We start from the raw sequence: 21,976 nt of genomic DNA, 5'->3' as shown, positions 1-21,976 counted from the left end.
TCACAGAGTCCAATTGTCCAAGTGTCCATTTTCTCCAGGTGAACTGATCTCTATCAGCTGGAGATCAATTGTAATAGCGGGAGATCTCCAGCTGGTACCTGGAGGTGGGCAACCTTAACCATATCGTGGCTGTGGAGGCAGCCTTTCCTCCCTCTTCCCAAGGCCTAATGCAAGGCCTGCGTTCCCCCGAGAAGACGACCAGGCCAGGGAGTTCTTGCCATCCTCTTCTGAAGAGATATGCCAGGTAATGGCCGGAGACAATTCAGTTTTGTTGTTGTTGTTGTTGTTTTCCCAAACATACCCCAGAAAAGGCAGTGTATAAATACATAAAATGACTCGGTTGTCAAGAACTAGCAAAGCTTGCTGTATGCATGGAAACAGCTTTCCTCGTGTGGTTGTGCTGATTACAGGGCTGTGGGAGGGAAGCCTACCTGCATCTGGTATGTGTGGGCGTTACATGTGGGGCTCCTGCACAGTGTGCGCACCCCCCCCCCCAGATAGATGAATCAGCACTGCCGGCGTTTGTCACATGCTGGAAGAGGGAGCGTCTCCTTTCCCCCTCCCCAACAGCTGATCAGCCCAACAGCTGATCAGCCCTCTCAGACCTGATGAGCTAAGATTGGTGGGGAGAGAGGAGGCAGGATCTCCACCAATACCAGGAGGTTCGCAGCCCACTTCTGCCCTTGTAGCTCTCTGGTTGTCTCTATGTCAACCAGGACTGTTCTTCATTTTTTAAAAATTCATTCTAAGTTACATTTCTCAGATCCCTATATCAATTCCTGTTTCTGTTATATGGTACAAATGGTAGGGGGTGTCACTCTGGGATAGAGCCTTCTCATTCAAAAGGTCCCAGGTTGAATTGCAGGCAGGTGTTGGAAAAGGCCTCACTCTGCCTGAGACCCTAAAGAGCTGCTGTTAAGTCCTGGAGAATACAGAACTGGGTGGACCTAACGGTGTAATGTGGTATAATAAATATAGGGTTGCCAACTTGAGAAGTTACTGGAGGGCATGCCTGTTGGGGGCAGAGTTTGGGGAGGGGAGGGACCTCGGCAAGGATGTGATGTCATATGGTCTTTCCTCCAAAGCTGCCGTTTCTTCCTGGGGAACTGATCCCTGTAGTCTGCAGAGCAATTGCGATTCTGGGAGAACTTTACATAGGTTCCCAACACTGTCTGGCCAAATGCTGGGAGACTTTGGTGGCAGTTGCTGGGGAGCATGGCGTTTGGGAGGATGTGATATCACATTTGGGGGATGCACTAGGAATTTCCCCTGATTGCTGTGGTAAAGACCATAGAGACTGGGGGGAATTCCTAGAGTGTCACTGTCTTCCCTCCTTTTCCTCAGTTTCTCAAGGGCAGGAGATTGGGCCCAGGGGGAGGGAATTCCCTGCTAGGCCTGGGTATTTGGGAAGACTAACTCTAGGCTCCCCTTGGAGATTAATAACCCAAGTTAAAGGCACCCTCTATATTTGGATCTATGTATGGGGTAATGTGTGCAAAACGTCTACCAAGAGTTGTTTTGTATAACCTAGCTGTCTTCAAAGCTTGTCAATATTTCGACCTTTACATACCATACCATAACCTTTATACACCATATGTGCTCAGTTTGTTTGTTTGTTTGTTTGTTTAGGATCCAACCAACTTGGACAAATTTAACGTCTCCAGCTTTTTCCATGTTAAGAACAACTTGAAGGTGACGGATCCAGGTAAGAATGATGCTGACAGTACAGGAGAGATTTGAAGCAAATGGAAAGCTCATTAAACAAATGTCAGCAGAAGCATATGATACCTTTATGATGGCCATTTAAAAAGTCGCAAAGTAGCGAGTCAGCTTTTGAGGTCACCAAAGTTCCTCTTCAGGCTGGTTCATCTTCAGAGGGGAGAAAAGAAGGTGGGGGAGAGGATGCTGGGTATGATGGAAAGCCTAGGTCTGCAGTTCATAAGTCTGAAGGTAGAATGGATAAGATATTATTCAGACAGTTAGGATAGACCAGGGATCTCCAACCTTATTAAGCCTGAAAGCAGTTCTGAAATTTTGAGAAAAGCTAGTCGGTGTCACCACAAAACGGCTGCTTTGGAGGCACTGTCAATCTTAAAATGGCCAGGGGGGCTGGAGTCAGGCCCGTCGCAGAATGGTGAGAGGATCCGAGCCAGTTGTTATCCTGTGACAGATGCAGCTGCTTCCAAATAGATGCTTACTGCAGATGATAACTCCTGGTGTCTTCTGAAGTATGTCCTGCACTAGGAATGCCAGCCTCCAGGTGGGGCCTGAAGATCTCCCATAATTACAGTTGACCTCCAGAAGACAGAGATCAGTTGCCCTGGAAAAAATGGCTGCTTTGGAGGGTGGACTCCATGGCTTCATACCCCACTGAGGCCCCTTCCTTTCCCCAAACCCATCACTCCCCAGGTTCCACTTCTTAAATCTCCAGGAATTTCCCAGCCCAGAGTTGACAACCTTGTCTTGCACTGACAAGTTGGAGGAAAGCTGGGAAAAGTTATTTGCTTTGGAAAAGAGAGACCGGTTTCAATTTCCGAAAGATAGGATTTTCATCCTACGTAGCCACTGGGAAGGATTACCAAGCCTAGAAAGAGGAAGAAAAAGCGTTGGGTTTTATACCCTGCTTTTTTCTACCTCGAAGGAGTCTCAAAGCAGCTTACAATCGCTTTCTCATCCCCTCCCCACAACAGGCACCTTGTGAGGTAGGTGGGGCTGAGAGAGCTCTGAGAGAACTGTGACTAGCCCAAGGTCACCCAGCAGGCTTCATGTGGAGGAGCGGGGAATCAAACCCGGTTCACCAGATTAGAGTCCGCCGCTCATATATAGGAGCGGGGAATCAAACCTGGTACTCTAGATTAGAGTCCACTGCTCTTAACCACTACACCACCCTGGTGGGTGTCCATGGCTCTGCTGAGAGGGCGTGGTTGTGACAAGTCTGCCCAGACTGGGCTCAGTGCTTTGCTAATCAATCATCTGTTGAAAACCAACCTGAAGCTTCCTGTGTTTTGCTATTCCGTTCAAGACCCTTTGGATTTCAACCCCTTTGGAAAAGATTAATATGTGGGGCAGCACTGGCCTGTTCAGAATCTACTTGACCCCCCCCCCTTTCTTTCTGCTGTCAATACTATTTCTTTGGGGTGGGGGGGTGGGGAAGCATAGATGGGGTATTTTTACTATAACACAATTGGTCAGGTAGAGAACAAAATGACTTTGCATTCGAGAGGCCCCTTTTCAGAATCATTGCTGTGATTGCAATGTTGTTTTGTAGATGAGGAAAAAGCAAAATCGGATCCATCGTATTACCTGAAAAACACCAATGTCGAGACTCGAGAGACTTTGTCGGAACTTTACAAAGAATTCAAAGGCGACGATGTTCTGGCAGCAACCATGAGGCCCCCTGAGAAGAAAAAAGTGGATAAGCTGAATGCGGTAAGTTGACTTGGCTGATTCTTTAACTGGTGGCTCTAAATGGGTATTGAGGAAGTCCAAAAAGACTGCTCTGTACAGAAGAGAGACTCTGAATGGCCCATCAGCAGGAAATCAGCCCAGCTAATCAAGAGCAGCTTCTCTGTTCCCCTGTAGCATTTGATTGACAAGGCCTTGACCTGCGTGCTTGTCAGTAGCTGTGCTATCAGAGGTTCCTTTATACAGGGAAAAATCAGATCCAAGGCAGCTGTTGCTTCCCATCCTTCAGATCTGTTCCTCACAAAAGTGGGTTAACCAATGAAGCCAATGCTATATCTTGCCTTATGGAGGGTGGAGGTAAATTCAGGGCCGGAGTCAAGGGTCAGCATGGTGAGGCATCTGCCAAGGCTATTTGATGCCACAGGAGATTCTGAGAGAGGCCTTTTAGCCTAGCTTGCACAGGCAGGGTTTAAAAGAGCATGGAAGAGTCATTTTTAACCCACATTTTAAAAATCTGAGCTGTCCGGGCAGCGTGGTGTAGTGGTTAAGAGCGGCGGTCTCTAAAGAACCAGGTTCAATTCCCCACTCCTCCACATGAAGCCTGCTGGGTGACCTTAGGACAGTCACAGAACTCACTCAGCCTTATTTACCTCACAAGGTGCCTGTTGTGGAGAGGGGAAGGGAAGGCGATGGTAAGCCGCTTTGAGACTCCTTAAAGATGGAGAAAAGCGGGGTATAGAACCAACTCTCCTTCCTCTTCTTCTTCAGATGTGGTTGTTTTTGTTGTCCCTCCTCCAGCTTCATCTTCTGAAATAGAGTTGCCAGGTCCCTCTTCACCATTGACAGAAGTTTTTGGGCGGAGCCTGAGGAGGGCGGGGTTTGGGGAAGGGAGAGACTTCAATGCCTGTTGCGTCCCGGCCGGGGCTGCGGCCCCTTTGGGTGGGACTTCCCCTGTTGAGGCACCGCCTGACTGAACCCCTCTCTGGGCAGGTAAGGTCTCCTCAGCCTCAGACCACTCAGAGGAGGAGGACGACCCTTCCTCTCCTGAGCTGGCCAGCTTGCTTGCTCTCCGTAAGCAAGGAGTGTGATACGCCAGTCTTCCTCATTGGCGTCCACCCATGCTGCTTTATACCCCGCCACCACCTGTGTTCCATCTCATCCGCCTCAACCCGAGGCTACAAATGACTCCTCCCACTTTCCTCTTCCCTCCTCCTCTGGAGAGTCCCTCCTGCGGGTGCGGCCCTCGTCTCTGCCCTGCCCTGGCTCTTCCACCCGCCCCGAGCCGGTCGTGCTCGGGGTGGGCCTTCTTCCCCAGTTCTCCTCCCCCGTGCCTGCTCTGTTCCCCCTCTCCTCCGCTGACTCCCCTCGGGCTCTGGGCCGGGAGTCGCGTTGGCCCGTGCGCCGCCCTGGGGGCTCCATTTACCGTGGCCCTCCCCCCGCCAGCTAGCTGATGGGCAGGGTTTCGGGAGCTCTCCCGGGGCCCCGGCTCTCTGGCTGGCCCGGGCTCCTCGTAGCGCCGCGACTCCCGCCCCGCGTTGGTTACTGGGCGGGGTCCGTCTGCGCCTCTCCTCCCGCTCCCCAGCTGATGCGCAGGGCCGTCAGCGGCTGCGGGGGCGTCCAGCCCGTTTGCCGAGGCGCGGGGGGAAGGCTTGGGCCCGCCTCGGCATGCCGCCCCTCTCACCCCCTTCCCCGGTAAGTGGGGCTCCCGAGCCCTTCCCTTCCCTCTCGGGGGTTGCTGCTGGGGGCCCCACCCCAAGCCAAGGAAAGCATTCCCACAGCCATTTGCCTGGCGTTGAAACTTTTGGTGCCACGCTAAAACATACTCATTTTCTTAGACATTACATTGAGTGGCTGTTGCTTTGTGTAAGAGTCCGTGTGTGTGACAATATTTTAAATACCCTTTTGTTGTTCAACAGGCTCATTACTCCACAGGCAGAGTGAGTGCCTCCTTCACGTCCACGGCCATGGCGCCAGAAACAACGCACGAAGCAGGTACTGTCAGTTCCTCTAACTGCCAACGTAGTGGTTTTTTAAAAAAATGAACTATAATCCAGGATTGTATTGTAGGAAAAGTGCAGCGGTTTTACCAGCTCAGCTCTGTGTGCTTTTGGAAACCATGGAAGCCAAATGGAGACGGATCAATGGGAAATGGACAGAAAAATAAACCTTTTCAAAAGAGGGGGTGAGGTGGACAAGGAAAGTAATAGAAAGGAAATGGTGGTTGTCACAGAACAACCCACTGACCCATGATAATTTCTCTCTGGGTATTTACGCTGCCACAAACTGGTCGATTAGAGCTGTTAGGGGCAGACTGGGAGGGGAAAAGAGACCAGAAAGAGGACCCCATCCCTGGCCCCAAACCTGCCAGCTCCATGCCTTGTTCCTTGCCCAGCGTGGGGCTGGGCACTATGTTCCCAGACTAGGGCCCAGGAGACAGGCTGATGTTGGCAAGAGGTGCTGCCCACCCCATACAGGGTAAGGGCTGCCCTTTGCATGGGGCCGGAGGGGGTTCCCCAGGCCATCGGCCCAACAGGCCTTGGCTCAGTGGCCTTCATGGCCCATCACCCGCTGGCAGCTATCCTGTGATAATGGCAGGTGCTGAACTGTTAAGTAATTTTGATGCCTTCTTCTGTTCTGTAAGCTATTTTGAAAGCTTTCCTTTTGTAGAAAAGTTTCGGATGAAATTATAGATGTGTGAGTAGTTTTTGGTGCTTTGTACCACTATGTAAATTAGCAGCCAAAGAGAGATTGGGGGCGGCCTGGGCATTTCGTCTGGCATTGGAGCTTGATTCTGGTGCTTGGCCCTCAGTGCGCTTTGTTTCCACTGGAGGCCTTCCACTGTTTTCAGAACACTGAGGGCAATGTGACTTTGTCTTAATTCACAATTATACCATGTTTCAAAGAAGGGATTGAAGAACTTGTTCACAGGGTGGGGTTGCCAACTGCCTGGAGAACAAATGTCCTGTCCTTTTTTATCGGGGCATAATGGGGTGTTAGGAGCCCCGTGGCGCAGAGTGGAAAGCTGCAGTACCGCAGTCAAAAGCTCTGCTCACGACCTGAGTTCGATCCCGACGGAAGTCGGTTTCAGGTAGCCAGCTCAAGGTTGACTCAGCCTTCCATCCTTCTGAGGTTAGTAAAATGACTACCCAGCTTGCTGGGGGTAAAGTGTAGACAACTGGGGAGGGCAATGGCAAACCACCCCCTACACAAAGTCTGCATAGTAAACGTTGTGATGTGACCCCATGGGTCAGTAATGACCTGGTGCTTGCACAGAGGATTACCTTTACCTTTTTTAATGGGGTGTTGTTTACCAGGTGATGTGATGTGATCCATGCCAAGAAAAGCTTCACCTGCCCATTTTCAGAAGTTAAGCCTCTATTTAGGGGACAGGACATTTCCCCCCAGACCTTTTATCAACCCTAATGGGTCTGAATCTCCTCCCCTATTGGTGTGCCTCTAGCAAGCTACACAATTTGTTAAAAAAACCCCAAAAAACAGGCCATTGCACAATATACAAATTAGTATAAATGTTTCAGAGCTAGCCAAGGGACTTAAAAACAACAGCACAAACAAAAATTACTTTAAAATGTATTGTTGATCCTGCAGCTTAATAGTCTTCGCACGCTGTGGCTTTGTTTGACGCTAATTCCTATAATTACTGGGAAATTATTATGATTAGCATTACATTTTACCTGACCCTTCCAAACCCAGACTTGGGTCTGGTTAAGAATAGCTTTCTGAATCAAAGCTGGATAAAAGCAGCAGAGCTGATGAATGCAAAATTAATTATCTGAAGTCCTTGTAAGTCACCATATGTTGAGGTGAGGTCTCTGGGAGAATTTGTCATCTAACAATTCGTGCTTGCCAACAGCCAGCACAGATTGGCGAACACATTGGCTAACTCGCCCTTTGATTTTTTTTGCGGGCAGCTGCCATCGAGGATGACGTGGTGCGGTACCAGTACGTCAAGAAGAAAGGCTATGTCCGCCTGCACACCAACAAAGGGGACCTCAACCTGGAGCTGCACTGTGACATGGTACGGTACAGCCATAGGGGGTGGCTTCTCAGAGGCGCCTCTGTCTCCATTTGCCTTGTTTATAGGGTTGCCAACCTCCAGGTGTGTGTCTGTGTTAAGTGCCGTCAAGTTGTCTCTGACTCATGGCGACCCTATGGTCAAAGTCCTCCAGAATGTCCTATCTTTGACAGCCTTGCTCAGATCTTGCAAATTGAGGGCCGTGGCTTCCTTTATAGAGGCAATCTATCTCTTGTTGGGTCTTCCTCTTTCCTGCTGCCCTCAACATTTCCTAGCATGATTGTCTTTTCTAGTGACTCTTGTCAACCTCCAGGTACTGGCACAAATAAATAAATAAATAAATAAATAAATAAATATACACACACACACACACACACACAGCTCTTATGGCTAAATTGTAGTCAAACACAGCTTCTTAGATACTCATTTGAATATTATATTTTTTCTTTGATTATGTTACTTTCTTTGATTATATACACAAAACATACTTATGAACAAAAACTTATACAGGATAGGAAATCACAACATAGTGCGGCTTCAATGCAATATGAAGTCCATCACAGTAATAATACGGCTTCAACGCAATATAAAGTCCATCTCTGGAATATAGGGTGGGGGTGATAGAGATCAGTTCACCTGGATAAAATGGATGCTTTGGCAATTGGACTCTATGGCATTGAAGTCCCTTCCCTCCCCAAACCCTGCCCTCATCAGGCTCCACCCCCAAAACCTCCCACCGGTGGCGAAGAGGGACCTGGCAACCCTACTTGTTTATGAACCGCCCTTCAGCCATCGCGGCTGCCAGGGAGATTTACAATAAAACCAAACTGGACCACTTTGCAATCAAAGTCATAGGATGGGTCCGTTGTGGTCACAAAAGGAGGCCCTGGTGTAGGTGGGTGTAATAATTCCACACCACCAGGTACCAAAACAGGCCAGAACTTTATTTAGGGTTGCCAACCTCCAGGTGGTGGCTGGAGATCTCCCGCTGTTACAACTGATCTCCAGGTGACTGATAGGGTTGCCAGGTCCCCCCACTCCTCCGGCGGGAGGTTTTTGGGGCAGAGGTAAGGCAAAGATCGCGTGCGGCCACGCTGACTCAATTGCGTCACTTCCAGTTTACACCCAGAAGTGCCTCATCTCAAGATGCCTTTTGCCACTTTTAAACTCCAAGTTTGAGTGGTAAAAGGCCCGTTGCAATGCAGCGTGTCTGGGTGTAAACTGAAAGTGACGTGCCACGGCTAGGGTTGCCAGGTCCCTCTTCGCCACCAGTGGGAGGTTTTGGGGCGGAGCCTGAGGAGGGCGGGGTTGGGGGAGGGGAAGGACTTCAATGCCATAAAGTCCAATTGCGAAAGCGGCCATTTTCTCCAGGTGAACTGATCTCTATTGGCTGGAGATCAGTTGTAATAGCAGGAGATCTCCAGCTACTACCTGGAGGTTGGCAACCCTAGCAATGGCAGGCACACGTGCACGCGTTACCCGCCGACCCTCAGCTGGTCAGTGGGCAGCCAGGTGGATTGGTGGGGGTTTACCCACCACCACCTGGCACTTGGCAACCCTAGCAACAGAGATGAGTTCACCTGGAGTTCACCTGCCGCTTTGGCAATTGGACTCTATGGCATTGAAGTCCCTCCCCTCTCCAAATCCCACCCTCCTCAGGCTCTACCCCCAAAATCTCCAGGTATTTCCCAACGCCGAGCTGGCAACCCTAACTTTATTAGAACATAGGCAAGGCCTGGCCTGGGCCCTGCTGGGCCATAACCAGCTACGGGCAGCAGCCAACAGAACAAGTGAAAATTGAAACTAAAGCCAAGGCCTCTTCCTTAAGGGATCATGTCGAAATACTTATACAATAAGGGAACATCATCAAATTCACAGCTCCCCATGATCATTGTGGGGATAAGGCCTTCTTTGTATCCTTCTGTGATTGCTGCTATTTTCTTCTTTACAGGGTCCATGAAACAATCTTAACACTTAACACTTATGCAAAAGTACACTCCTTCTTACTATTGCTTGATTTTACAATTAAATAATTAGTCTAACAATTAATTAATTTCACAATTAATTTAATGTATCTCAGCAAATATTGACTTTTAAAAAGCGTTTTGCTTCTCTGAGCTCTTCCTTCTAAGATGACGCTTGCCATCTGTCTTTTAAAAAAAAACTTATTTGAAATAACCTTGGCGGAATGCTGGGAGGCGGTTTTTTAGTCGATCAATATATATATATATATATATATATATATATTTAAGGAACTAAACTCGGCTAGATGAATCAAATTTAAATCTATCTATCTATCTATCTATCTATCTATCTATCTATCTATCTATCTATCTATCTATCTATCTATCTTTAAATTTGATTCATCTAGCCGAGTTTAGTTCCTTAAATGTTGTGGCCTTATTTGTTAGATTTATAGCCCGTGGGCAGAGAGTGGGCTACTGCAGTTTTTCTGAAAACAAAACATTCCTGTCCCTAAGATGCTCATATCTAAATAATAAAGTGGACCAGGGGAGGGGATAAAAATAGCCTGAATTAATAGAGGGTTCCGTTTTTATGGATGCACAAATGGAAAGTGATTTAAGGCGCCTGATTCCATTTGTCCCTAACCACAAGCAGCTGTCAGCAAAAATGGGATGAATGTTTGAGCTGTGTGTATGTGTGAATGTCCTATCCACCCAGTTAATTTTTATTTTTTTTGCTCAGAGGGACCTACGTACAAGTTGATTTGTTTGTTTGCCTTTTCATGTGCTAATAAAAAAAACATGCTGATGAATTGACAGCAGAATTGCTGTGGAAGTAGCGTCCCGAGAAAGGTCACGTTCCATGATTTATAGCACCGGGGTGGAGGGGGAGGAGCAGCAGACATCATCCGATGGAAGAAATAATAATAAAAAAACCTCCTGCTGCCAGCTTTGTGCTTTCCTCTCAGATGGAGGCAAAAAAGTAGGTGGTTTGGTTGGTGTTGGCTCGATATGTGATGGATCAGCCGTGATGCAGCAGGCAGAAAACCGGCGTTTCGGCATTGTGTCATTCTAGGGTGGTTCTCAGGACTTCGATGCTCACCTCTTTCCCCCTCTGCCTGTGTATTTGTTGGTTAACATGCAGAGGGGAGGATGGAAGCAGGGAGTGCCGAGGCAGGATCTATATGGAGAGTCACCAAAGCAAACAGCCCGTTTTGCAGTTCTTCAATTTAGTATGTCGAGATATACGCAGTTCCCCCGTGCTGATGCTTCGGCCAGCATCTGTGTCTGTCCTCAGGAGCCTGGGTCTAAATTCCCAGCCTGGCGTTTTGAGCATGGTTGCCATCTATCATCCGTTGCAGTCTTAACATAAGAACATAAGAAAGGCCCTGCTGGATCAGACCAAGGCCAATCAAATCCAGCAGTCTGTTCACACAGTGGCCAACCAGGTGCCTTTAGGAAGCCGCAAACAAGACGACTGCAGCAGCACCATTCTACCTGTGTTCCACCGCACCCAAAATAATAGGCATGCTCCTCTGATACTAGAGAGAATAGGTATGCAGCATGACCAGTATCCATGCTAACTAATAGCCATGAATACCCCTCTCCTCCATGAATATGTCCACTCCCCTCTTAAAGCCCTCCAAGCTGGCAGCCATCACCACATCCTGGGGCAGGGAGTTCCACAATTTAACTATGCGTTGTGTGAAAAAATATTTCCTTTTATCTGTTTTGAATCTCTTGCTCTCCAGCTTTAGCAGATGACCCCATCTTCCAGTATTATGGGAGAGGGAGAAAAACTTCTCCCTGTCCACTCTCTCCAAACCATGCATAATTTTATAGACCTCTATCATGTCTCCCCTTAGCCACCTTCTTTCCAAGCTAAACAGCCCTAAGCGTCCTAACCGCTCCCCATAGGACAGTTGCTCTAGTCCCTTAATCATTTTGGTTGCTCTTGGAGGACGCTTTTTCCTTCCCTCCTCTCTGCAAAACAGAAATTCTCGAGGGCCTATTGAAAATGGAATCGCGAACGCTAATATGCGGCCAGATCTACTGAAACACGGGCGTTGTGCCATCTGCTTTTTTCCTTTATTTGCATAGATTCAATCTGGTCAAATTAAGCAGCCTTTTGCCTGCACAGGGAAGCCAAGTGGAGCTTAGGATGTACTTGTAAACTATTCACAAGATTAGACGTGTTATATCGCCGAAGGATGTCGTTTCAGTGTAATGGGAATTAGGGGGATAAGAGTAGAGGAGGACGTGTGTTTCTCCTGATCTGGGCTGTTGTTCAGGGCATGGGTGTGGCTCATTGGTAGAGCATCTGCTTGGCATGCAGAAGGGTCCACATTCAATCCCCAGCATCTCCAGTTAAAGGGACCAGGCAAGTAGGTGATGTGAAAGACTGCTTGAGACCCTGGAGAGCTGCTGCTGGTCTGAGTAGACAATACTGACTTGGATGGACCAAGGGTCTGATTCAGTATAAGGCAGTTTCATGTGTTCAGATGGGCGTATTACAGTAGGGATTCAGAGTAGGGTGTTCATGGGATCTGGGTCTTTTCGTGTTTTTAGAAAGACCTGTTTGTTCATTCAGGCCTTTGGTGATAAAGATACTACATTACTACATTCTGCCTGTTGATGAATGCTTTGCTGGCTGCAGTTTTGGTTTTAGATCTTAATTATTGCTTGTTTAAGTGATTTTATTGTTACAGGTTTTTGTAGCTAGCTTTGGGAATGCTGCTTGTTTGAAAAGCGAGTAAGAAATTTTCTATATGTATACGATGGCATGCCTGACACTCTCGGGATACAAAAAACAGATGACTGCTGCAGCATTTCAGACTGGGGAGGTCTGGGTTCAGATCCTCAATCAGCCACGGAGCTCACTGGATGATCTTGGGCCAATTGTTCATTCTCATTCTTAAACACTACACCACGCTGCGAACCAGTATAGTGTAGTGGTTAAGAGCGGTGGAATCTAATCTGGAGAATCAGGTTTGATTCCTCATTCCTCCACATGAGTGGCAGACTCTGATCTGGTGAACCGGGTTGGTTTCCCCACTCCTCCACATGATGCCTGCTGGGTGACCTTGGGCTAGTCACAGCTCTGTTTGAGCTCTCTCAGCCCCACCTACCTCACAAGGTGCCTGTTGTGAGGAGGGGAAGGGAAGGTGATTGTAAGCTGATTTGAGCCTCCTTAAAAGGTAGAGAAAAGCAGGGAATAAAAACCTATCCTCTTTATTCTCTTTTTCATTCTCTTTCTCTCTCTCAGCCTAACCAACCTCACAGGATTGTAATGAGGTTACATTTAGGAGTAGGATAACTGTGTGTACCACACTGAACTCCTTGCAGGAAGGATGGGATAAATCTTTATAGCTAGTGAATTTCTTTATCCTGCTCTTTCTCTAATTAGACCAGGATAGCTATAGCATGATTCTTCCTTCCCCATTTTATCTGCACACTATCTCCAAGAGATAAGATGAGGCTGAGATTGACTGGCCCAAGGTCACCCAGTGAGCTTCATGGTAGAGTGGGGACTGGTACCCGAGTTCCCTACATCCTAGCCCAACGCTTCTAACCACTGCACCACACTGACCCTGGAAATGCAGTGGATGGATCAAGCAGTCTGAGAACCATTTGCTGCAAGGCAGCATATAATTTTTTTGGCCAGCTTTTCATTCCTGGTTTAGCCTGTGTTGCTGCCAACCATCTTCCTAAGCTACCTCAGTATCATGAGCCTTGTAGATGATAATTAAAACTATCTTAGGTATTGCGATCCAATGATATATGAATGAGCGATTTCCCCAAACAGGACAGAAACAATTGGTCCGAACAACATGATCCGAACTCCTTTGCCAGCCTCCACTATGTGAGACTTAAGCACATTTAAACCCATTGGAGAGTATGCGGTGTCTTACTACTTTACAAAAGCGGCTCAGGTCTGAAGCTCACAACTCAAATGTCACAAAACTTGCTGAACCTCCCAATTTTCTACCACTTCTGTAGAAAGCGCCATGACCTGGATGGCCCAGGCTATCCTGATCTCATCAGATCTCAGAAGCTAAGCAGGATCGTCCCTGGTTAGTATTGCTTGGGAGACCACCAAGGTCGCTATGCAAAGGAAGGCAATGGCAAACCAACTCTGTTAATCTCTTGCCTTGAAAATACTACTGGCTTGCCAAAAGTTGGCTACGATTTGACGGCACTGTACACACATTGTAGAAAGCAATTTGATTTCCCCGCAGGGGAATCTTGGAGCGGATAGGAATTCTTTTTTAAACAAATTTTGTGATGATGTGGCAGCTTGGAAGTTGTAGCAGGAACCTCTGGTGTGACGTCATCTGGTGAAGTGTGGTTCTCTCAGCCCGCTCCCGTGCCCGCCAAATGCATTCCCATCTGGGGAAAACCAAGGATTGAGCTGTGGTTGTGTGCAGTGCGCTGTAAAGGAATGGAGCCTGTAGTTAGTAAAAGAAGGGGTAGGGGGAGTGAAGGATATGTTTGCAGTCTGTCTTATACCAGCACCCTGAAATATACAGCTACTATCGATTGGGCTAAAATTCTGCTCAAGAAACAAGACAAAGTAAGGAATGTTTCGTATTGATCCAACAGGGAGGGAATCAATATTGCAATGCATCATCAATTCAAAGTGGCGACAGATGGTATAAACAGAGTATGTGATAGGTGGGGGAAAGCGGGGACATGGTTGACACCATGGGACTGAAAACATCCCCAAGTTGTCAGTGTCGCTGCAAGACCAAATCGAGATGGTTGCTCTTTGCACCTAAGAACCTCACATTCTTGGCATTGCTGGAGTACGTAGACAGTCTCCTCCCAAGTGCGGTGCCGACCCAAGAAAGATGAGCTCGGTTACATTACAGCAGGGAGAGATTGGTCCCTTCAATCTGAGATGGGTTTCACTTAGCAGGGAAGAGTGAATGTGCTGACTTGGCAGGGCCAATCTTTATACAGTCTTCATGTTGGTTGGGGGGATGACATGAGGACTTTGTGTCGGACGTACAATGGGAGTTTTGTTTCTCCCAGATGCACCCTGACCCTTTTTTGGCTTGCGACCGCATGCATGTGGGGAGAAACAGCTTCAGCCTTCCCCTCCCCCGTACCGTTTTCATGTCCTTAAACTGCCCTGGGGAGCCACTATTGGCTCTCTTGTGAAAATCATGACACGTTGCTGTGTGTAATTTTTGCAGTGGAGCCAATAGTTGCTCCATTGCGAAAATTACCTGCAGCAACCTAAGAAACATGATAGTGGCTCCATGGAGTGGTTTGAGGACAAGAAAACAGTGCAAGAGGGAAGGCTGAAGCTGCCTCTGCCCCAAACACCTGCAGAAAAAGGTGCTGCGCATCTGGGAGCCACAAAACTCCCTTTACGCATCTCAGACAACACCCTGGTGGTGTTTCCCCCTGTGACAGACAGCTACATTCTAAAGAGTTGTCCTGGTCACAGAACCCCTGTGATTGACGGAGTTCGAATAGAATTCCGAGAATGGCAGTTGGAGAGTTCTGACAGTTGAGAACTGACAGTTGACTGAGAGAGAAATTAACAGGCAGAGCTTGGAGACAGCAGTGTGAGCGGCAAGCTGTCTGGTGGAGGAGTCTCCTCTGGAGTAAAAAGGAACACATTTGGGTTTTAGATCAGGAAGGATCCATAACCAGTTCTCTAGGGACATAGCTCTAAGGCTGATAGAGTGATTCCTAAGAGTTTTAATGGGAAATAGTTCTTGTGAAAGGAGCGATCCAAGGCCAATTTAAAGAAGAAACTGGGGAAGCGTGTTAATGTTCCTAACCGAACTGCAGAACCACTATGTAAAAGAAGCTTAAGTTTAAGAAACCCACCAGTGACTGCCAAGATAAATCACTTTCAGTAGAAAATAAAACTTTAAACACTTGTATGTGAACCACCTTGATCCGTTTGGAATTACAAAATATCACAACATAACCATCTCAAGTTCCTCAATTCTGTTATTCTGTTACAAACCATATTCCTGTTATGAAGCTTTGCTAACCTGACTTTTGTGTATGTGTGTTGAGTGTTGTTCAGGTCGCTTCTGACTCATGGCGACCCTATGAATCAAGCCCTCCAAAATGCTCCTAAATCCCCCTAAAAGAGACAAATAAATCCATTTGTCTGATCTGGTTTTTCTTTCTGAATAGCGGCTGCACAGGATTTTGAACTGGACCACAGTAGGGACAGGGGAGAATGGGGGCTCAACCCTTCTTCCAATTCCATTTTCCCAACTTGAAATGGCCCACTGAGATGCTATTTACCACCTGGGGCAAACTTATTTGCAACATACAGAGTGCCTGCATATTGGCTACCAAAGCGTGAAGAGCAGCTCTGTATAGATGGTTTGGGGCTGGGAAAATAACACTGAAGGGAGGAAGGAATTATTAAAAAACTCCTACGCCACAATTCAAATCTACCGGGTAGCTACTATTTAAGAGAGGGGAAAAAGGCAAGGAACTCTGATCACAGAACTCCCAGTGTTATGCCTAATTTATAAATACGCAGCTCTGGTTATACAATATATATATTCAATCCCCGACATCTCCAGCTAAAGGGACTAGGCAGGTAGGTGATGTGAAAAACCCCAGCCTGAGCCCCTGGAGAGCCACTGCTGGTCTGAGTAGACAATACTGACTTTGATAGACGAAGGTTCTGATTCAATATAAGGCAGCTTAATGTGTTCGTGTGTCTTGCTAGATCACACCAAAGATCCAGCTAAGTCTATCATGCTGTTTCCCTTGCTGGCCAGCCAGGTTCTTTCAGGAAGCCCACAAGCACAGTATGCTGATTGTGGTAGAAGACATGAAATGTTGAGGGCAGTTAAATTTTATTTTATTTATTTTATTTTTACGCTATTTGTAGTCCGCTTTTCTCTCTGGGATTCAAGGCAGATTACACAGTCAATATAATTAACATTCAGTAAACAATGAAATAGGATTTGGGTTGTAGGTTCAACCAGAAGTCTAAAAAACAGAACTGAAGCAAAGCATAAGTGTTAACATGACACATTAAATGATGCAAAATTACATAACGGGAGCCAACCCACAGCAAACTATACACAATTGTACAGACCACAGTCCCCAATAATTTATCCAAGTAACTTTGTAAAGCCTTTTGTAACAGTGCTACTCTATTGCCTGCGTAGAAGAACCCTCTTGAATACCATATTTTTCCGTGTATAAAATGCCCCCGTGTATAAGACGACCCCTATTTTTTGAACCCAAAATTAAGAAATCAGGGGTCGTCTTATACATGGGGGGCTGTATGGAAAAATATGGGCGGGGAAGAGAGCGGGGCCCATGGGAAGGCCGGTCGCCGGCCGGCCAGAGCGACTGGGCTCTTCCCCGCCAGATGTTTTGTGTATAAGACGACCCCAAATTTTTCCCCAAATATTTTTAGAAAAAAAGATCATCTTATACATGGAAAAAATACGGTAATTAACTTTTGCGTAGTTTGCAGAAAGCCTAGAGAGTGGGAGCCTTCCTGACTTCCTCATGCAGGCCATTCCACAAGGCGGGGGCCACAACAGAGAAGGCACATGTACAGGCAGTTGTTGACTTTGCCCATTTGCAGGTCGGCACCTGCAGAAGGCCTTGCTCAGGTGAGCGAAGCTGTCATGCTGGAGCATAGGGGTAGAGACGGTCTTGCAGATATGAGGGTCCAAGGCCATGGAGGGCCTGGTTGAGGGCAGTTAAATGTTGAGGGCAATTAAAATTGACACTAAACTGCCCTCAACATTTCTTGACTTCTGGGGGAGAGTGGAAGGGAAATTGGCTCACTCAAGCCCATAAATGCCTATACTAAGCTGGAAGAACAGACTTGCGTCAGGGAAAACAAATCCAGTTGTTTATCTACCCCTGCACACAAATATAGCTGCACACATGCAAACACAGTATTCTGATGTTATACTTATCTGAGGCTTCTTAATATAGTATGTTTCTAACTCTGTGCAATACATTTCATGGTTCTTAATATAGCACTCTTTCAGCCTGCAAAAATTTCCCCCGTTTAAAATGAAGCAACTGATTCCTAGTTCTTTAAATGCATCCTTGGTCAAAGAAAAAAGATACACCTGCTGTCCCTTGGAGAAGGGCCAGTGCCCGAAAATGAGGCCATGAAGTGGGATGGACAGTTTCCCGAGATTCACACATTTGATCCCTTCTTCCCCTCTTCCCAACCCTGCTTCGTTAGAGGGTCGTGTGTTTTCTCCATCCCTTCCGCTTGTTGCACTGATGGGGAACAGACTTGACATGCATCTGTTAATACTGTATGCCTCTGGTAGGTCACTTATGTAAAAAAAAAAAAATTCAGAAGCCATTTGGCAGGGGTGGGTGTTCTTATTCCCAACATCTCATGCTTCCACAGGTTATTCCTAAGGCAGGAACACTTGAGCAAGGAGAGGCCAGAGGTCAGAACAGATTCCATGTAGCGAAGAAGTGAAGCTGTCATTTCTTTACATGCCGCAAGGATGAAATCGGCGTCTGTTGCCAACAGAAGACAGAATCTTGGACTGGTTCACACCATACTTCGTTCTGGCGATGTTGCTTAGGAACGGCTTACCTGCCAGAGCGTATGAGTGTTGCATGATTCATGCAGTGACCATGGGAACCGGTTGGTGGCTTCCAAGGAAACCATTTCATAGAGGCAGGCGGGTTTGCAGTAAAATGGACCCCCTTGTTTGCTAAGCAGCAGCCCATGGCATCTGATTTCCGAGAGTCGATCCAGTAACTCAGAACCTTTTGTGGTTAAAAAAGCAGGTGCATTTGGTTTTTATTTCCGATTTCAAGAGGCTAGGTCTCTCTTACCACCATTCTGTAGGTTTGTAATTGGTCCTAAAAAGGCTGAAATAGGGGTTTGTATCCTCTCAGGTGCTTTCACTTAAAGCTACTTCCATGTTACAAGATAGCTGATCACCCCAAGAGACCTTATTTTTAAAAAGAAAAAGAAGTTTAATAAGGTGCTGACTTGGGCTAAAAGTTGTGTATTCTCTTTCTGATTTGGAAAGGAAAAACAAGCGCATTCATTTTGTTTGATGCTCCCTTTTAAACTATACCATGTGGGAGCCATTCATAACTTGACTGTAGTATTGAGTTTCTTTAATGAAAACAAACAAGCTCTGCATCCAATATTCCTGTGTGCTCAACACTTTTTCAGTGTGCTGAATAAGAGCAGAATGTTTGAAAGACTGTACAGTACCATCCAAAGCTTTGCTGAACACCAAACAGTAAAACCATACAGTCAATCAAGGGGTATTCTGATATTCCAAAGAAGTGTGAAGAGGCACAGCGAATAGCTTGTTACTTTTTCTTCTGGGTCTCTGTCAGTGGGAAATGTGGGCTCTCCAGGGCAGGATTAGGACTCTCTAGAGATGAATCGAGACAGCGTGGTGTAGTGATTAAGAGCGGCGGACTCTAATCTGGAGAACCGGTTTGGTTCCCCACTCCTCCACATGAAGCCTGCTGGGTGACCTGGGGCCAGTCACAGTTCTCTCAGAACTCTCTCAGCACACATGGAGGCGGGCAATGGCACACTACCTCTGAGCATCTATTGCCTTGAAAACCCTACAGGGTTGCCTTAAGTCAGCTGTGACTTGACAGCAGGCATGCACGCACACACACACACACACACACACACACAGAGGAATTGCTGCTCCTGATAATAGTAGTTCAATGTGTATCTTTCTTCCCCTCCATCCAGTGATATGTCATAAAGTAAAATACGTGAGATGGCATGGCTCTCCAAGTTCCACCCCTCAAGCAGCAGCCGATGGAGTGGAGAAGGAGCAGATTGATGGCACATCAAAACATCTACTGTACGTTACTGAGTACTGAGAGGAGGGGAGGCAGACCCAGAGGACCACAATTTTTTTGTCCTGGTTTAGTATCCAGCCGTTATTTATGGCTGCCACCAATCCCTTGCCCTCGAACCCACCAGTCCATGTGCCAGGCAGCTTGGGGGAGGGGCTTGTAACACTGGCACAGTGACCTCCTACAGGGCAGGATCTGCTGTGTGTCGATTTATTATTTATTTGTACCTTTGTTTGTTTCATTTGTGCCCCACCTGGGATTGGCAGAAGCAGTGATGGTGACTTGGGTTGGTTCTCTGTAAGCTCCGTGCCAAGTGAGGCAAGAGATTTCCCCTCCCTCCAGGTCTTCTGGTAAAAGCCGGGAAAAGAGAGAGGCCCCAAGCATGTTGTGCTTCTAGTCCCCCACCCGTTGTGGCTAACTTGGTTCATTGGTTCTCCCCCTTCCTGGTGTGAACTGATGTTACACTGCCTGTCCAGGAGAAGAGGTTGTTATTATGGTGACCAAAATAGTGGGCCCTTGCAGAATCATTCATTGGGAATCCTAGTCCTCGTAGTGATTGTGGTTCTGTGATAGCAGTTGCCAGGTGGCATTCAGGAACTCCTTTAGATCACGGCTAAAGACCGTGAAGCCCTCTGCACATTTATCATCTCACTTTTATCCTGTGCTTCCTGTGTATGGTATGGTAGTAGACTCTCCCCATTTTATCCTCGCAACCATCCTTGCTGAGGTAGGTTAAAGCGAGAGTGAGCGGCTGAACCCAGGTCATCTGGTGACCTCCATGGCTAAGTGGAGAGATCGAGTCCTAGGCCTCCCTGGTCCTAGTTCAATGCTCTAACTACTACACCACATTGGTTCTCAAAAGTGAAACTATGGAGAAAGAAATTGTGGTAAATGATGACGACGAAGAAGAAGATTGGGTTTTTATATGCCAACTTTCTCTACCACTTAAGGCAGACTCAAACTGGCTTACAATCACCTTCCCTTCCCCTCCCCACAACAGACACCCTGTGAGGTAGGTGGGGCTGAGAGAGCTCTAAGAGAGCTGTGACTTGCCCAAGGTCACCCAGCTGGCTTCGTGTGTAGGGAGTGGGGAAACAAATCCAGTTCACCAGATTAGCCTCCGCCGCTCATGTGGAAGAGCAGGGAATCAAACCCGGTTCTCCAGATCAGACTCCACCGCTCCAAACCTCTGCTCTTAACCACTACACCACCACAAAGGAAGATGATGGGAGGGAATAGGGAAATGGTAGCATTGGTTTAGGGGGAAGAGAGACCGTTTGGCAATACTGTTGGGAGGTTCTGTTGTGACCTGAACAAAAGCCCGGTTTTGGATTATGTGCTTGTGAAATCAGCTCATTCAGTTAAGCTAGTGTCCATTTATTCCATCTTTTTAGGTACAGTGGGCAACCCCAACACACAATTATTGATTTCACAGCATGAAAAAGACATTCAGCAATTATAAATGGCTAATTGGTTTTTTCTTTTTTTCCAGACTCCTAAAACATGCGAGAACTTCATTAAACTATGCAGGAAAAATTACTACGACGGGACCATTTTTCACAGATCAATTCGTAATTTTGTGGTGAGTGCAGAAAAACAAACATGAAGGTCTGGACCCCCCCTCTCCCGACAATTGTAGCAAAGATCTTAATTAAGATCCTTGTATTTAATCCCCTCCGGACCAGAATTTGCAATAGACATAAACTAAGCCTGATGTGAACTGAAAATATTTCTTAAGAACAAAATCGCCCTTCCGGAGTAAGAGCAATATCGGATTGCCTAGCAACCCGCGTGGAATAAGCTGGGCTGTCACCAACCATTTCCAAGCACTCCGAAGTCAAGAATTTTGTCTTTTTTCGGTTTCCGCCACCTTTGGTTCATAGCGTTTGTGGGCCTGATTGATTTTTGTATTTTTGCCCCACTTTTCAATTAAAAATAATTGGCTCCCAAAGGGTTTTCACAGCAATTGGAAAGCTAATGCCACATATAAAATTCAAATAAGATTGGAGGGAGCTCTTGGCCTGGGCATGTTGGAAGAATGCCTGAGCATTGCATCTTTTCTCGGTGATGGCCAGGGGCAGATTGGCCGTTCAGGCCACCAGGAAAAGTCCTGATGAGCTGATAGCCTGGGGGAGGGGGTGTCCCCCTGATTGGGCCATACCAGCCCTAAGCGAGGAGCAGCTCTTACCCTATGTGAGGCAGGTGCAAGCTACCACAAACCTCCTTCACCCAGGCAGGTTGGGACCTCCGCTTTCTCCCCCCCCCCCAATCAGGACCCTTTTCCATGCCCACTTTTGCTTCTATTTTTTTTATTTATTTTTTTTATTTTTTTAACATAAAATATAAAACAAGACAAACATATACAGTAATAAAAAAATATAAAAGAGAATCAATTATTTAAACTACTTAATGCAATCAAAATTCAAAAATACCCTTTCACCCCACCACCCACCATAAAAAGTGACCCATCACCAGACATCCGGAGAAGTGTCTGAACAGTTTAAAAATTACAATATTGACATTAACATAAAAGTATAAACCTTATTTCTATAACTCATTAACTAAAATAATAAAATCCATTTTCGCCAGTTTATCCCAATATATGATGGCCTTCGCCCATGTTTCTTTAAATTCTTCCATATCTTTTCCATGTAGGAATTCTGTTAGTTTGGCCATCCTCATATACATCCATAATTTCTCTCTCCAGTCATTAATTGAAGGTTTATTTACTTGCTTTCAAACTTTGGCTATT

The 21,976-nt window shown here is 46.7% G+C and overlaps 1 protein-coding gene across 1 annotated transcript in view; it reads left to right on the top strand.

Annotated features, from left to right (window-relative positions):
* PPIL2 (peptidylprolyl isomerase like 2) overlaps positions 1-21,976 on the top strand; it is a 98,211-nt gene that overhangs the window by 45,163 nt on the left and 31,072 nt on the right. The window contains exons 9-13 of the mRNA XM_056859875.1: positions 1,630-1,705; positions 3,269-3,429; positions 5,322-5,397; positions 7,335-7,441; positions 20,717-20,806. Of these exons, the coding sequence (XP_056715853.1) occupies positions 1,630-1,705; positions 3,269-3,429; positions 5,322-5,397; positions 7,335-7,441; positions 20,717-20,806 (510 nt within the window). The remainder of the gene's footprint in view (positions 1-1,629; positions 1,706-3,268; positions 3,430-5,321; positions 5,398-7,334; positions 7,442-20,716; positions 20,807-21,976) is intronic.

The sequence above is a fragment of the Euleptes europaea genome, chromosome 13, assembly GCF_029931775.1.
Source record: "Euleptes europaea isolate rEulEur1 chromosome 13, rEulEur1.hap1, whole genome shotgun sequence".
In the NCBI taxonomy this organism is placed as follows: Eukaryota; Metazoa; Chordata; class Lepidosauria; order Squamata; family Sphaerodactylidae; genus Euleptes; species Euleptes europaea.
Note: the sequence above shows the minus strand (reverse complement) of the source record. Positions and strands in the feature narration are given on the sequence as shown.